Source organism: Paroedura picta, chromosome 5, assembly GCF_049243985.1.
Source record: "Paroedura picta isolate Pp20150507F chromosome 5, Ppicta_v3.0, whole genome shotgun sequence".
NCBI lineage: Eukaryota > Metazoa > Chordata > Lepidosauria > Squamata > Gekkonidae > Paroedura > Paroedura picta.
Genome location: NC_135373.1, coordinates 113,053,900 through 113,070,167, shown reverse-complemented (window position 1 = coordinate 113,070,167; position 16,268 = coordinate 113,053,900). Strand labels below are relative to the sequence as shown.

General features: G+C 42.4%; 1 protein-coding gene across 3 annotated transcripts in view; it reads left to right on the top strand.

Annotated features, from left to right (window-relative positions):
• KDM5A (lysine demethylase 5A) overlaps positions 1 to 16,268 on the top strand; it is a 50,275-nt gene that overhangs the window by 8,431 nt on the left and 25,576 nt on the right. For all 3 annotated transcript variants that reach the window (XR_013231414.1, XM_077339986.1, XM_077339988.1), the window contains 9 exons: positions 3,488 to 3,593; positions 4,918 to 5,006; positions 7,176 to 7,334; positions 8,048 to 8,167; positions 10,292 to 10,450; positions 11,887 to 12,068; positions 13,270 to 13,432; positions 14,140 to 14,259; positions 16,035 to 16,229. Coding sequence is in view for 2 of the 3 variants with exons in the window: in XM_077339986.1 (XP_077196101.1) it covers positions 3,488 to 3,593; positions 4,918 to 5,006; positions 7,176 to 7,334; positions 8,048 to 8,167; positions 10,292 to 10,450; positions 11,887 to 12,068; positions 13,270 to 13,432; positions 14,140 to 14,259; positions 16,035 to 16,229 (1,293 nt within the window). In the remaining variant the exon portion in view is untranslated. The remainder of the gene's footprint in view (positions 1 to 3,487; positions 3,594 to 4,917; positions 5,007 to 7,175; positions 7,335 to 8,047; positions 8,168 to 10,291; positions 10,451 to 11,886; positions 12,069 to 13,269; positions 13,433 to 14,139; positions 14,260 to 16,034; positions 16,230 to 16,268) is intronic.

Here is a 16,268-nt window from a genome sequence, read left to right as displayed (position 1 = left end):
GACAATCAGTTCTTATCATCAGTGCTGGCAAAGGGTCCCATTTCTGGTTTTAAATACATCAGTTAAAACAAAGCCAGCCATGCAAGTGTTCCCTCTGAAGTGAAAATCCCTGTTCCGAATCTTCAGTAAGTCAGATAATAGATTAGTCTACCTTGCAGAGAGAGAGTGCTTAAACCATCATGAAAAGCTAAGCAAAAGAGAAAAGGCATATACAGTGAACAAAATTTTGGGGGACCGCTTAAAGATGTTTCATGGCAGTTGTAACTTCAGAAGGAGACCTTGTTTGATGGCTTTGTCAAAACTGCATTAACAGAAATACAAGCAATTGAGTTTCTGATCAAAATAAAAAATAACTTTGGGGGCAGAAAGTGTCTCTCTTCCCTTTTTAAGCTATGTATAAAGCTTTGTACTTTCACTAGAGGTGATAGTGATCAGTTAAAGCAATTCTCATGGTTCATCTTGTTATGCTGCTGTTTTGGAATTGGATATGTAAATTAGCAGGCTGATTCCCATTGGCACTCCTCTTTTGTGGAGTGGAGGAGGGTTTTCCCCAGACTCTGCTTCCCTACAGGCCTAACTAAAGTATTCTTTTCTTTTTCAGCTTTTTGCTCTAGTTCTACTGTGGTCTTGTTGCAATACATATTTATTTTCTGTTGTGATATGCTTTACGTATACAAAAGAGAAATCAAAAGAGCAGCTCTTTCTACAGATCAAATTTAGCGCAAATCCATTCTGACCTCTTAGAGCTGTATGGCCATTTTTACGACTGTTTTGAGAATGTTGAAGCCACTCAAAAAAGAGTGCGCATTCCGACTTTTCTGTACAACTTTCCTAGAAAACAATGTATAACGCGACAATAAACTTTTAAAGTGGGAGCTGCAAAAAAAATAAAAATAAAAATAGAGCATCAGGACAGTTTCAGCAGTAGAGGTCTTGTTTCATTCCTGATGTCAAAGTAAATCTTACACATGTATATAGGCTTTGAATACTTTGGGCTTTCTTGAGAGAACTATGCTTTTAAATAGGGCATGCTTCAGCAGCACCCAAGCTCTTGAAAATCCTGTTGACTTTGTATATACAGCTCTCCCGTGGAAATTAATGAGGCTTAAATGTACTTAACTTTGGGTGGTGTCCTAAGATTACAATAACTGATTATATTAGTGAAATTAGTTTTTGAAGGAGGGTAGATTTGGAAATCGCCTCCATTCTTTAAAATCTGTGCCAGGGGTTTGTTTGTAAACTTTCAAGGCATTGATTAGGTTAAACCCCCCAACCCTCTTTGACCATCAACACGTAAAGCTCCTTGCAGTATATTCCACCTTCATCAGGCCATTTTCTTTTTTTGGGGGGGGGGGAGTATTTCCTCTTTAATTTACATAGTCATATTTGTCTGCATACCTTGGCAGCTCACCAAATGCTATTCTGCCCCTTTACCATTAGAAAGCATGATAGGGAAAAAACAGGAGTTGCAAATTTTGTTTGGCTTTGAGTACCAGTTCAGGTCTATAGTTGCGCCAAACTCGGCCCTTGTTGAACTGTTGGAAGAGACAGTGTGACAATTTTTATTAAGTCTTCAGTTTCAGAGCACCCACCGTGAAGTGACCAGTCTTGCTAATTTGTGGTGAGCCTGAAGCTTGGCATGACTGCAGGGAGAAGTCTCTGCCCTCTCTTCCATTTGGGTGAAAGTGAAGGGCTGGCCCCTGAGGATTGGGGGGCACCTGAAAGCGATAAGAATGGTCCCAGCTTTGAGAGCCTCTGAATCCCAGCAAGAGGTTAGACAAGCTGTGCCTGTCCCATCTGTGGCAGGAGCCACAAAGGTGTTTGGCAGAATAAAATATGCTTGCTGTTGATGAGAATATTTGTGCACAATTGGTGCAGTACTGTTTTCAAGCTCATAGCTGCGATGCAGATCATGGCACTGGCTCCTCCGGCCTTAACCTTGTTCAGGTGCTGATTTTAATTGCACTGTGGTTGAACAAGATTGCCTGGCTTTCCAGGCTTCTTAAATGCTTTCAAAATCCTGGTTAAGCAGAATCCACACTGCTGTCATGTTGAGCAGGGGATTTAGCTAGCCCTAACCACAGCAAGTCTGGTCCTGATATTTGGCTTAACTGTGGTTAATTCCAAGCGGGGAAACTTGCTCTAGGGAAAAGAAGTGTTTGGAGGAGGAAGACTGTTCCCTGTTTGCCACCTGAAAGACTACATTCCCCTTATGACATTTTCGCTGGCAGTTCAAAAGCTTGAAAGTAGATAGTAGTTAAAAATTAAGATGTTTCATTTTGGGCTGTCATTGAAGTCTGTCTTCCCTTCTTAGTTAAAATGCAAAGAACGCGCAAGCATCCCTGTTTTTCTGAATTTTACCTGTTGCCTTTGGGTAGTCACGATACTTGGGCTGCCTACAGATCAAAATAAGCTGAGGGCTGATCAAGTTCTGGATGCAGGCGAAGCACCAAACTAAGATTTCATTCTTGGTTTTGTGGCTGGATCGTTAGCCAGTTTGTACTAGATGTGACTCGTGTGAATTCACAAACTACAATTTGAAAAAGGCAGCCACTTTGCCACAGAGATAGCTTTAGAAGAGGATGTCTTTCTTGTTGGCAGGCAGAGAAGAAACACAAACCAAGAAGGGAAGGGATATTTTAATGCAGACATATTAATTCTTGTGCAGAGAAGAGAATGTGGGATGTGATGTAGTGTTAAATGTTATTTAGAACATTTAAGCCCATTTAAAAAACAAAATGCCACCTCTAGTTATTGTGAGAAGTAGCTGAATGCCTAGTAGACATAAGGCACCTAGGCAAACACTGAGCTTTGTGGCTTATAAATGAGTGTTACATTAAATTTGATTGGATTTCAAAATGATCAGGTGTCTGCCCAGGTCTGTGAGACTGAATCTCATTAACACAATAAGATACAAATCTCAAGTAGTATGGATTGTATCCAGTGACTCTGTTGTGCTCAGCTAAGGTGCTTTCTGTTGGTGTAAGATGCTGTCAACCGTCGGAAAGCCCTGCCATCAGCGGAATGGAGTTGCTGGATAAACCTGTGACAGCAGTAAATGTAACATGCCAGTGATTTTGTTTTGTTTTGTTCTCCTTGCTTAGTATTTTCCCTCAGTAACCGATGCTATCTTAGTTTTAAGTCCTTGTTTCAGGTCTCCATTTAAAAAATGCATTAGCACATGGCATCAGTGCATAGAAATAAGAAGAAATATGATCAGCTTTTAATTGTTTTCCTGATGTTAGTATTCCACATCTGAGCGGCATGCTACAAAAGGTCAATTGTACCAATTATCTCTGGCATTGTGAGTGTCAGGTCAAAACCGTGCTGTCTACTGGAATATTCACTGTTAGCATTGGCCTTGGAGTAGCTAATGGTTGCGGAGAATGAATTTGGTCTGATTGATGAGTCTTTTGGTCATCTAGCATGGCAAGTGGTTACCTACAGCGTAAATACTAATGGTGATCTGTTGTGATCTTGTTTTCAGGCAGAGGCAGGAGAGATGAGTAGGAATGCCGAACTGAAGAAGCTCCAGATCTTTGGAGCAGGACCAAAGATGATGGGATTGGCATTGGGAGCAAAAGAAAAAGATGGTAAATGTGGACCTCTTAATCAATTAATGTAGGTTCTTAAGATTTTTGGTTTGTTTGTGAATTACCTGAAGATCTTCACCAGTTCTAAAAGTGAGCCTAGACTGAACTCCCAGCCTCTCCAAAAACAGACTGTAAATATATTTTAGGAATGGGTTCATGTCCTTACACCTATAACAAACTCAACAATGGTGCACCTGTTCTGAAAGCCAGCAGGTAGTGCCTGCGTGACCACCTCGCCCAAGCCAGGTGGTGTGAGGAAGCAGCAGCTTTTTAAGTCATCTGGGCAGAGTGCTTAGCTGGGTCTTTTTCCTTGCCCTGCTTCCATGGCTGGGCCCATCTTGGGAGAGGGGCTCAAGAGACAGCCCCCCTAGGCAGTTGACCTTCTGGAATTTTTTCCAATGGCCATTCTACTTCTGTGGGTTTCACTCATGCCTCTTCACTGCAGGCCAATCTGGTTTTCTCTCGTGTAGCCTAAGCTCTTCCTAGGCTCCTGGTTCTAAGGTTTAACATTGATTTTTTCTTTTTAGAGAACTGTCCTAAGCAATTCCCATTTTATTTAGTGGGGCTTACTCCCAGGAAATTATTTTTAGGGTTATTATGTCTGACTAACGCAAAAGGTCTCACTAGGTGGGCATTGAATGCTGCCCCAAGCTTTCTTCAGTGGGGTGTGGTCTCTTACCTTCTGTATCTTTTTACAGTGACTGGCATTATGCCGTATTTAATAAACTAACTAACAGGGTGTGGTCACATCTCTTGTTCTGCAACAGTGTTGGGACTAGCAGCAGCAAGCAAGGTTCCCGCAGACACCCCAAGCAAGGAGACGGGCACTCCAGGTGTTATGGGGAAATTAAGTCACCATAGTGGTATGGGGCTTAGAGATGTGAAGACCTGTGTAATTTTTGGTATGCTTTTCTTTGTGGACCATGTCATCCTGCAGTTTTAAATGAGGTGTAAGTAGAAGCTGTGGGATGCCAAGTGTGACTTGGGAAAATGAGGCAGAATGGGTCATAGAATATGTGGGAATTTTAAAGCCAGGAATCAGGGCTTTGAAGAAGGGGGAGGAAATTGTTTCTGTTGGGGTTCCTGGTTTTCATCCTTGCTTCTACTCCTTTAATATATACTCCTCAAATGCTTTTGTTACCAGGGGTACCAAATTTCATAAAATAAACATTCAGAGAGAACCTTTGCAATTTTAGCCATATAAATTCTGGCTCCTGACTGAATTTAAAGCACTGAATTTTATTTTCACATACTTAAGTGGTTGGAAAGCTGATCGTGTGCAGCCTTTGTAGGCAATATAATAAACACAATATTCTCTTTTCAGATGAAGTCCCCCGAAGACGGAAAGGTACCAGATCTGAGGCATTTGGCATGCAAATGAGACAGCGGAAAGGGGCACTTTCTGTCAACTTTGTAAGTTGTCTGTTTCAGAGCATATGCATCTCTGATATGGTTGCTTAGGTTGGGGAAATGCATTTTATAGGGGCAAAGCACTGAAAGCACATTATTTCACTAAAATTACCATAAAGTAAAAAATTAAAGAGACTAACATTTAGTCAAAAACCAGCTCTCGAGTCTGGTCTGCTGCTGACTGAAGTCAATCTTGATTCAATTGGCAGCTCTCCAATTTTCACATTAGTCTTAGATGCCTGTGAAGGGCAGTTGTTGAAAACTGAAAACCCTTTATTTTATTGTTGTTAAAATCTTGCCTAATATCTTGGATTGCTGTCACAAAGTAGTGTCTTTCCGATCTTGGGGATTACGGTAGGTTATTTAATGTTAGTGTGACTGGATAAAATAATTTTTGTTTGTTTTTTTGATAAAGATTGTTGGGTTATACACAGCATCCTGTAAAAGGTGTAATTAACTTGTAGAGCTTTCAGATTTTTATTGCTTTATGACTTCAGCGTTTCATATTTAGTTCCAAAACAAAATATGCTGCCAATCCAGGATCCTGCTTGCAACAACTTACAAAATAAAAATAAGAAAAACAACCTTGAGATATTAATTAAAATCTAGCTTTAAAAATCCAAGCACATCCTAAAAACAACCCACTGGCATTGTACAAGTTAATTTCTTTAGAAAATTAAGAACTGTGCATTACAGTCAGGCCACCACATTCAATCTCAGCTTCAAGGTACTCTTTGGATGTGTCTTAATGATAGAATGTGGGAAATTTGGATCAGGTAACAATGTGTCTAATTATGCAACATCAACAACATCTGCTAGGTACTGCTGTGGAGATGATATCACTATTGTAAGTACAGCACGTATGAGTTTAATTCAGTGAATTAAAACCCAGATAATTTAGCTTTCAGATACCTAGTTGGACAACTCCTGGAAGTTTGTAAGTAGTTGTGTTCTTGTGCAGGTAGCTGCCTTTTGTCTTATGAACCACCAGAGAAGTCGCTGATCTACGAATGGGTAGGGCTCTAGAAAAAGTACATAGTTGCATAACATGCACTACATATAAAATCATAACCTGAAAGATGAAGGGTGGTAGTAGTGCATGTCATCTAGGACCTTTTTGATCCCTATTCCAGGTCCTGGTTGAACCAAAGTGAATGAGTATTTTGCAGAGTCGATATAACCTTACAGTCCTTTGGATCTACCCTAATAATTCAGTTTAATTCTTTTAAGACTATTAAAATATTAGTATTTGGCTTATGACCTGTAGGTTGGATTATTTGCGAATTATGCTGGCATGCTAAAACATTTCATGCAAATCTCTTGAAGTTTCCAGCTTAATCAAATAATCTTTAATTTAATTGAGTGTTCAACCCAAACTGGATACTGTATGATAAAAGTAGTTTAGAGTCATGTTTTGTCTGTTTTCTTTGGTACTTGACCACTGAAAGCCCTGGTTTTTGATTAAACAGAACTTATTTAGGAATATATATATATATATGCTGCCTCTCTAAAGACATCACTAAAACTGCGATCTCTCCTTCCTAGAAAAATAGTAACATACCAGATCAAATGGATGCAGCAGTTGTATCAAATTATAGGTACCAATGACTGAATGGTTGGCAATCAATTGATACTGGTTTTTAAATAATACGTTTCAAAGCACAATTTAGGAAATCTAAGCAGAACAAATGCATCCCAGGGAACATTTAAACAGAGGAGAGACTTTGCCATATAGGCCAGGGGTAGTCAACCTGTGGTCCTCCAGATGTTCATGAACTACAATTCCGATGAGCCTTTGCCAGCGTTTGTGTTTGCTGGCAGGGGCTCATGGAAATCGTAGTCCATGAACATCTGGAGGACCACAGGTTGACTACCCCTGATATAGGCAGTGCCCAGCAATGTCTGGTGCTACTGCTGTGGTAGAATTATCTTGCATGGATTACATGTGATCCATCCCCTTCCCATCACCGAGATGGATGCTTCCATCTAGACTTTGGTTTTTTATGCCAATGAGTCCAGAAATCGAAGTAAGAGATGTCTTTAGAACCTCTTTATGGAGACGGCTGGGTGCTGCTATATTAGATGGAGCTTAAGGATACAGAAAAGAGCTGCCAGGTCACCAAAGCCCTATCTAGATGCAAGTCATGATACACTAAGCATTGTCTCTTCTAGGTTGACTTATATGTCTGCTTGTTCTGTGGGCGAGGAAACAATGAGGACAAACTGCTGCTGTGTGACGGGTGTGATGACAGCTACCATACGTTTTGCTTGATACCCCCTTTGCCCGATGTGCCCAAAGGTGACTGGAGATGTCCAAAATGTGTTGCTGAGGTACAGTTTCGGCATCTTTGAAGTACTGGGGATAGTGAACACAAACAGTTTGTTCATTTGGAGGATTACTCACTTTGGAATCAAGGCTCACCCACTGGGGAAAATAGCTTCTGTTTCCATTGTAGGTACCTAAGGAAGCTACAGCCAGATTTGCTTTACTGTGTAGCATTAGCAGTTCATCTGTGGCAGTTTGTGTATGGGTTTCACGTTTTACCTCTCTGGAGGTTTCTGTGCAGGATGTTTATAACGTTTGGAGAGGCCCTAAATCCAGGGCATTTCTGGACAAAGTTGCTGTCAAAGCATTTTTGTCTTTGCAGCTGAGCTAGGTACAGACTACAGGTAGTTTGCAGGCTGCTCTTACATAGCCCGGTTTAAGATGTGAGTCTTGATGCCAGGTTGACTCATCAGATGCTCACAGAACACTTTGCAATCCTCCTTTCCTACATTCATCAGTTGGAATGGGTCCAGCAGGTGCCCAGTACTTTGAAGACAAGAGCACCTGCACACCCACCACTGTTTGAATATCCTAGTTGACTCATTTCGTTTAGCCTACCTGGCTATGGTTACTTCCTTTGGAGGAAATGCTAAAAATGTAATGCAGTGTGCCGTGTTATTGGTCAGGGGAAGCAACTCTTATCAGAGTATACTGCAGAAGGGGGAGCAGAGTGCTTGTCTTGGTCCATCTTTGTGAGTGATAGTAATTCTCTCTCTAGGAATGTAGCAAACCACGTGAGGCCTTTGGATTCGAGCAGGCTGTTCGAGAGTATACCCTCCAGAGCTTTGGTGAGATGGCCGATAATTTCAAATCTGATTACTTCAACATGCCAGTCCATGTAAGTATACACTGGTCTGTCAGTCAGCCTTTATTATGCTCCACGAACTGAGCAGGAGCAGAACATTGCTAATTAAATGCCTAAATTCATATCTCGGCGGCAGTAGCACTCAATCTAGTACGTCATCCATTCATTTGTCTGCCTTCCTGGCTCTTGTTATGAAAGGGCCTTTTGCGTTTACTTAAAGATGGGGTGTAGGCCAGGTGTCTCATGGTCTGAAACCTTGCAAGCAGTGCGGATTTGTGTGCCTGACAATCCCTACAGCTGTATGGGCTAGTTGCATAATTTAAAATTCTGCAATTCTGGCAAAGACAGGGAGTGAAATGCGGGCAGTTGTGCACCAGTATGGGGAATGACCCAAGGAGGCTTGCTGGGGTAATGATAGTAAATGGAGTTGTGTTCTTTTGTTCACTAATGTATCAAGTCAGTGTGCTTCTAAACAGCAGAAGCAGTCTAGGTGCTGACCTCTGACAAGCCTTAGGAGTTGGCTCTTAATTTTGTAAACCCGGTGTCTTTGTCATCAAATGGCACAGCCAAGCTGTTGGATAAGGACTGTAACAGTTCTACAAGGTGCTCATTGAGACTTTCTGAACATGTCAAGTGTGACCATTTGTCTAGTCCAACATCATCTACTCAGACAGGCTCTCCTCTTCTGTAGAGGGCTTTTATCGCTCCGCTGCTTGAGATTATTTAAATAGCAATTACTCATATTGAACTTCGGATCTTTTAAGTGCAAAGCATGTGTTTTGTCCAGTGATGTGAACCGATCTTCCAGAAAATGCTATATTTTTCCATGTAAAACTTTCTACTCTACACATACAGACACAGTCACTCTCTCTGTAGTTGTCAGGGCTGTTGTACTACAAACCAGTCGTGTTAGATGACCTCAAGATGAGGTATGAAGCATGGACAAACCTCAGTGCTTGTATACTGTCCAGGCTTGCACATGGTGATTGTGCTTTATTTGCTAACTTTATTAAAGATTGATTCTGGAAAATTTTCTGGAAGAATTTCAGTTAATCCCTCCCCCCCCCCCCGAAACCCCTACATCACTAGTTCTGTCCTTCAAGTATGTTTTGTTCTACTCCCATTTTTTCTTTAACCCTCTTCATTGATTGGCTGAAGTTCATGTAGCTAGATACGATATAGCTGAGTGAGTAAGATTTTTATCCTATGTAGAAGACTTGCTTCCCTTAAAACCGGCCCATGTAATTTTGTACTTTGGCTAGCATAGCAATCAATTCCTAAAGAGGTTGTTGATCTTCTCAGCTCCTGCCCGTCTACTCTGCTTCCTCCTGGCCCTTGGGAGATGAAGTGAAGGCAGTGGTGAGATTCTGCAACATGGAGTCTATCTAGGACTGATTTCATCTCACCTTTTACCAAATATGTCTGGAGCGGAAAGGCATCAGTCAAAATGGCCTCCCTACAGAAATAAAGAATGCCTGGATATAATTAGAAAACTCAACACACATGCAAGGACTGCACCAACATAGAGCTCTGTCCTCCTCCCACTTGGAAATAGAGAAATGGCAGTGGGCGTTTGGATTGCTTTAATGTAAATTGTTAGTTTTAAACGTTTGGATTGATTTTAAATTATTGTAAATGGAAATTAATTTAAGTCGCCCTGAGCCCTCAGGAAAAGGTGGCAAATAAATCTGATAAATAAAGAATATACTGTCTCAGTAGCCTGTTCTTCGACACGGAACAGTAAATGTTTTCCTTAGAAAGATAAACTGGGAGCATTCAAAATAGTCTCCTCCCTGAAGTTTCAGTGAATAGTGCTGGGAAAGAACAGTACCGTGTGATTCTGCTGCAAGAATAGATACGCGGCTGGTTCTGTACTTCAAATTTTTGGGTGTTCCACCCCCCCCCCCTCTTTTTGCATCAGACATGGGCTGTGCATTTCCTTGGCATTTTGAAGAAAATTCACCAATGCTTTCCTGTATTTTCACTTTTTATGCCATTTATTCTTATAAAATGCCTACATTTCAATGGTTTTTAACACGTATTGTGGAAATTAACACCCGTGAGTCTGTATCATCATTACTCTGTATTGTTTTACATGGTACTCACATGCTTCCTAGCCTGAATTTGTTTTTACATTGCTACTTCCGTCCTTTTTAGATGGTCCCCACTGAGCTGGTTGAAAAGGAATTCTGGCGGCTTGTAAGCAGCATCGAGGAGGATGTGATTGTGGAATATGGAGCAGACATCTCATCCAAGGACTTTGGAAGTGGCTTCCCGATAAAGGATGGCAGAAGAAAGCTAATGCCGGAAGAGGAGGTGTGGCTAAGATATGCGACTTGCGTGTAGTTTTGTACACCAGGAAAGCTAGAACTGTTATGTTAAATGTGCTGAAATGTGTTTTGATTATTTAAGAGGCAAAATAACAAACCTGTATATACATACACTTTAGCATTTGGGAAACTGAAGGCTTTGGGGCAGTCTAAGTGTTCACCTGTCGATGCTTGTAACAAAGTCATGATGGTCTCTTCACCATTGCTAAATGCTTTTTGAGAGAGGGCACTTTATTGTAAAACGGTGTGCGTGTGTTTGGGTTTCAGCACTCAGGGTTTTGAGGCAATGTGAATTTGGGAGAGGGACCAAAAACAGCTGGGGAAGGATTTCCAGAAGGGGCTACAAGCCCCTGCTGTATAATGTGGTGCTGATCCTCTCAGTGCTGTTAAAATATATCGACAGTTAACCTCCAGTTCGTTCTATAAAAAGGTAAAGGTATCCCCTGTGCAAGCACCGAGTCATGTCTGAGCCTTGGGGTGACGCCCTCTAGCGTTTTCATGGCAGACTCAATACGGGGTGGTTTGCCAGTGCCTTCCCCAGTCATTACCGTTTACCCCCCAGCAGCAAGCTGGGTACTCATCTTACCCACCTCGGAAGGATGGAAGGCTGAGTCAACCTTGAGCTGGCTGCTGGGATTGAACTCCCAGCCTCATGGGCAGAGCTTCAAACAGCATGTCAGCTGCCTTACCACTCTGCGCCAGAGGGTCATAAAAATGTATTTGTATATAAAAGGCAAGATGGGAGAAATAGAAGGACTTAGTCTAGGTAGTCTAAAAACAAGCCTGGCCAGGACAACTAGACGTTCATAACTTGATAAATGTCTCTTACTATGAATGGAGTGTGAAGACAGATGACTTATATGTTACCGAAGACACATACCCCTCCCCCAAATACCTGTAAGAAAAGAACAGGTCAGTAAGACCTGAGATGAAGGCAAGGTTTTGCCTTGACAGTCTCCCCTCCCCCTCTCCAGTGGAGTGAGCGATTATCATTCAGGGTCTAGAGAAAAAGTGGTCCGCTTGAAGTTAAAACCGGGTGGCTGCTCTCTGTCCTTTTTTATTTTAACTGTTAGCTATGTAACCCTTCCATGTATTTTGCCTTGGTCATACTTCGTGATGGAACATTGGGAACTGGCTTTATAAATAGATGATAATAATGGCTTCAGCTGGTGAATCCAGGTTTGACTGATGGGTGAAATGTCAAAGGTGATGCATTTTCCCTTCCAGTGCTGTGTAGTGTAATCCTATACATTCTTGGCCTGAATGTATAGGTCATGTGCATAGGATTCAAGACCTGGTGTGGCGGCAGATTAGGATCTGGCTAAAAAAGAAAGCATACTGTACCAGCACTGGCCCCATACTAGAAAATGTTCTTTTCATTCTAGCCTCTTCCTTTGCAAACTGTCCACTTTCCCTTGGCAGGAGTATGCCCTTTCCGGCTGGAACCTCAACAATATGCCTGTGCTAGAGCAGTCTGTCCTCGCTCATATCAATGCCGACATTTCTGGCATGAAGGTGCCCTGGCTTTATGTGGGGATGTGCTTCTCCTCTTTCTGCTGGCACATTGAGGATCACTGGAGCTATTCCATCAACTACCTTCATTGGTACGTACTTCCAATGCGTTGTGAATGTGGGTAAGCTGTGCACAGAACGGTTGTAGTAGGGCTGTTCTTTTGTATCAACCCAGTTTTGGTCTTTTTAATATAGGTTTTGAAAGTTTTTCTCAGGGCAGGAGAATTAGTGTTTTGTTAATGGCAGGGTTCTTGTAAGGAGCACAGCAGGAGTATACCTAGATTAGAAAATCAGATCTCGGGGGAAAGAGGTATGTGTCTGAACAGGCTCGTAGATTATTTCAAAATAGGGGCCCTATGTCTGCTACATATTGTTTGAACCCTACGATTTACACTTGCTGAATGACACATCTACCTTCGACCCATTATATGATCAACGTTTTAATAAGTAAAATTATATTATTAGTTCACGATTGATGTGGCTTGCAACTTCAGGTTTTCATTCCTGAAGGCTGAGCTGGAAGGCTGAGCTAAAGAACACCTATTTTATTGTTCACGAGAAGTTTTAAACAGGAGCCAGCTTGGTGTAGTGGTTAGGAATGCCGACCTCTAATCTGGCGAGCCGGGTTTGATTCCCTGCTCCCCCACATGCAGCCCTGGGCTCGCCACAGCACTGATAAAGCTGTTCTGACCCAGCAGGAATATCAGGGCTCTCTCAGCCTCACCCACCTCACAGGATGTCTGTTGTGGGGAGAGGAAAGGGAAGGAGATTGTAAGCCACTTTGAGACTCCTTCGGGTAGAGGAAAGCGGCATATAAGAATCAAATCTTCTTCTTCTTTTGTAATATCAGGGCTCTTTCAGCCTCACTTCCCTCACAGGGTGTCTGTTGTGGGGAGAGGAAAGGGAAGGCGACTAAGCCGCTTTGAGACTCCTTCGGGTAGAGAAAAGCAGCCTATAAGAAACAACTCTTCTTCCACTTCTTCAGTAATCTCAGGGCTCTCTCAGCCTCACCTCCCTCACAGGGTGTCTGTTGTGGGGAAAGGGAAGGCGAATGTAAGCCACTCTGAGACTCCTTCAGGTAGAGAAAAAGTGGCATATGAGAACCAACTCTTCATGTCACAAAATCAAACCTAGAATTATGAATTCAAATATGAATCCTGGCAGACTGCCAACTCACGTCTGTTTTATTGCAAATGAGGGTTGGGAAGGTTCACTGGAATATCTCTGACTGTTGAATGGTGTTCTGGCTGTTCTGCTGGATGACTCCTCATTGTAGATGTGGTGGTGTTCTAGGGGAGAGCCCAAGACGTGGTATGGAGTACCTTCTCAGGCGGCAGAGCAACTGGAGGAAGTGATGAGAGAGTTGGCCCCTGAGCTGTTTGAGACGCAGCCTGATCTTCTGCACCAGCTAGTCACCATCATGAACCCAAATGTGCTCATGGAACATGGCGTACCTGTAAGTAGAGCAGAACCTTTCTCCGCGTACATAGCTTTGTATCTCATGACACATCCTTCAACTTGAAAGCAGCCTGATGGTATTAACACTGCTCTAGATTTATTCATCTTGACTTTTTTAGCATGTCTGCATCGTCTCCTTCAGCTGTAATGATAAAAAATTGCCTTGCTTAAGTGCCACAGTGCTTTAGCTGAAGCTACAAAAATGTATTTTAAGTTATTAGGGGGCCTGCTGCAAGGACAGATTTTGTTGCATGTCACTTTGATCCATTTTATGAATATTTTTAGCCACAGTATGGGAAAAGTCTGGAATAAATGAGCTTTGTGGGGAACTCTTCCAAGCACAGGTTTTGCTGCATAGCGCAGATCTACGATTTGTTGTGCGAGCTACATTATTTCTCCAATCCAGGGAAGTCTTGTGAAATGTTTCCCTGAGAAAGATGCTCCTCCTGGAATTAAGTGTACGATTTAAATGTCTCATACACAAATATTTGACGTACTTTGAAAGCAATTTCCTTGAAGCGAATGCCCAGTTGCTTGTAGGCTGAGCGCACTGGGTGAAGCAGTTGTTGCAGGGAACAGGTGTGAATGGGTGGGACTTGTGTTAGCAACTGTTGTTAGTTGTGTAATGTACACTCTTGTGGAGAGCCGTGTGACAGCAGTGCATTTTTCTGTGAATCTCACACTTTCTCTCTGGCATGCTTCTAGGTATATCGGACCAATCAATGTGCTGGCGAGTTTGTTGTAACTTTTCCTCGTGCCTATCACTCTGGATTTAACCAAGGCTACAACTTTGCTGAGGCTGTGAATTTCTGCACTGCAGACTGGGTATGTATCTTTCTACCATAATTTAGAGCCTCTTGTGGCGCAGAGTGATAAGGCAGCAGACATGCAGTCTGAATCTCTGCCCATGTGTCTGGGAGTTCAATCCCAGCCCCCGGCTCAAGGTTGACTCAGCCTTCCATCCTTCCGAGGTCGGTAAAATGAGTACCCAGCTTGCTGCTGGGGGGTAAACAGTAATGACTGGGGAAGGCACTGGCAAACCACCCTGTATTGAGTCTGCCATGAAAACGCTAGAGGGCGTCACCCCGAGGGTCAGACATGACTCGGTGCTTGCACAGGGGATACCTTTACCTTACCATAATTTAGAATGAATATAGTAATGCAGAATGTAGTTGATGGAGTACCTGGGAAATGTATTTGTTGTTTACTTGAAACATAAGGAACAACTCTCTGGGTCTGTGTAGCCCATGAAAATCTTATTAGTTTACCTAAAAGGCTCTTCTTAGAGAACTGTCACCTAATACTCCCAAATATATAGGAAAAGATCTATACACAGAGGGGATTCTCCAATATTGAGGGGAGCGAATGCTGTTGGACGTTGAACTCATTATCTGTATATCTATGTCCTCCATTCTCTGCATTACTTGCCTCATGATTGTTCTCTAATCTTGGGCAAACAGTAGATGGCTATCCAGCTCAATGCGCTGCAGTTTCCCTAGTATCCTTGTATTTGCAACTTCCAAAAAATAGGGGTTGCCAAACAGATTATAAAGTAGCGCGTTTGGTGCTGCATGGAAGTGTATTTTCACCCAGTATTTAAAGGTGTTTAGCCAGGCTCTGGCTTCAAGAGTTTGCTGGCCAAGCTCTGCTGCAAGTGTAATGTTTGCAACCCAGCTTGGTTAGCAGGGCTTAAAGACTGATAATAATACACCAAATAACTGCCTTCTCATTTCTAAGTCTCCACAATTTTCCTTAAAGTTCAGTTTTATTTTGTCCTTTAGACAGGGAGCAGAAAATACTCCCAGGGTGGCACCAATTCTCCTCTGTTAAAGCACATCCAAAGATCTGATACAGGTTGGATCAGACTCCCTTTTATTTAGTTGGCTTGTGTTCTCTGAGACATGTTTTTGGAACTGGGCTTTCCAGACATCAAGAGGAGACAGCGTCTCTAGAGAGGCTTATTTTCTGACCTTCTCTATCCCCCTGTTGCTGCATTATCATTCTTTTGTTCTCTGCTAATTATGTGGTGTGCTTGGAGTGTCTGTGGGAGAGGCTGATTTCAGACTGACTGTGAGATTTTATTTTCTTAGTGAAATGAAGCCCCTGGGATCTAGTACTTGCACAACCCATTTCCTCATCCTTTTACTCTAGTCAACTCCAGAGTGCTTGACTGATGATCCCGTGAGGCACCGCTGCAGGATACTGTGACCCACTTAATGCCTGTAATAATTGGTTGCCTTTTTAATGAGATTATTTTTACCTGTGTTTTCTCATCCTCTTCTGTCCTCCACTACTGGAGGACTAAGAAGATGATATTTTGGGGCAGCCCACCATGGCATAAAGCTGAAAAAGGATCTGTTAGATTTATTGAAATACGGCTCCAAGCCAGTTACAGAACTCACACAATTTACAAACCATAATCATGGCAGTGTACAAATGACCAAAAATAAAAAAAAACACTTATTTATTTTATATTTATATATTTATATACTGCCCTCCCCTGAAACGTTATAAAACTGCAAAGACACGACAAGATTACCTAAGGAAAGTTTCCAGTGCTGAATAAAGTAATAATGGGGGATGTTTCTTTACATTTCTAGCTTCCCATCGGGCGGCAGTGTGTAAGCCATTACCGCCGGCTGAGGCGCCACTGCGTCTTCTCTCATGAGGAGCTGATCTTCAAGATGGCTGCCGACCCCGAGTGCTTAGATGTGGGGCTTGCTGCCATGGTCTGTAAAGAAATGACTCTCATGACCGAAGAGGAGGCACGCTTGAGGGAGTCTGTTATACAGATGGTGAGCTTGGGAGAATCCGATGTGCTTCACTCTCAGAGG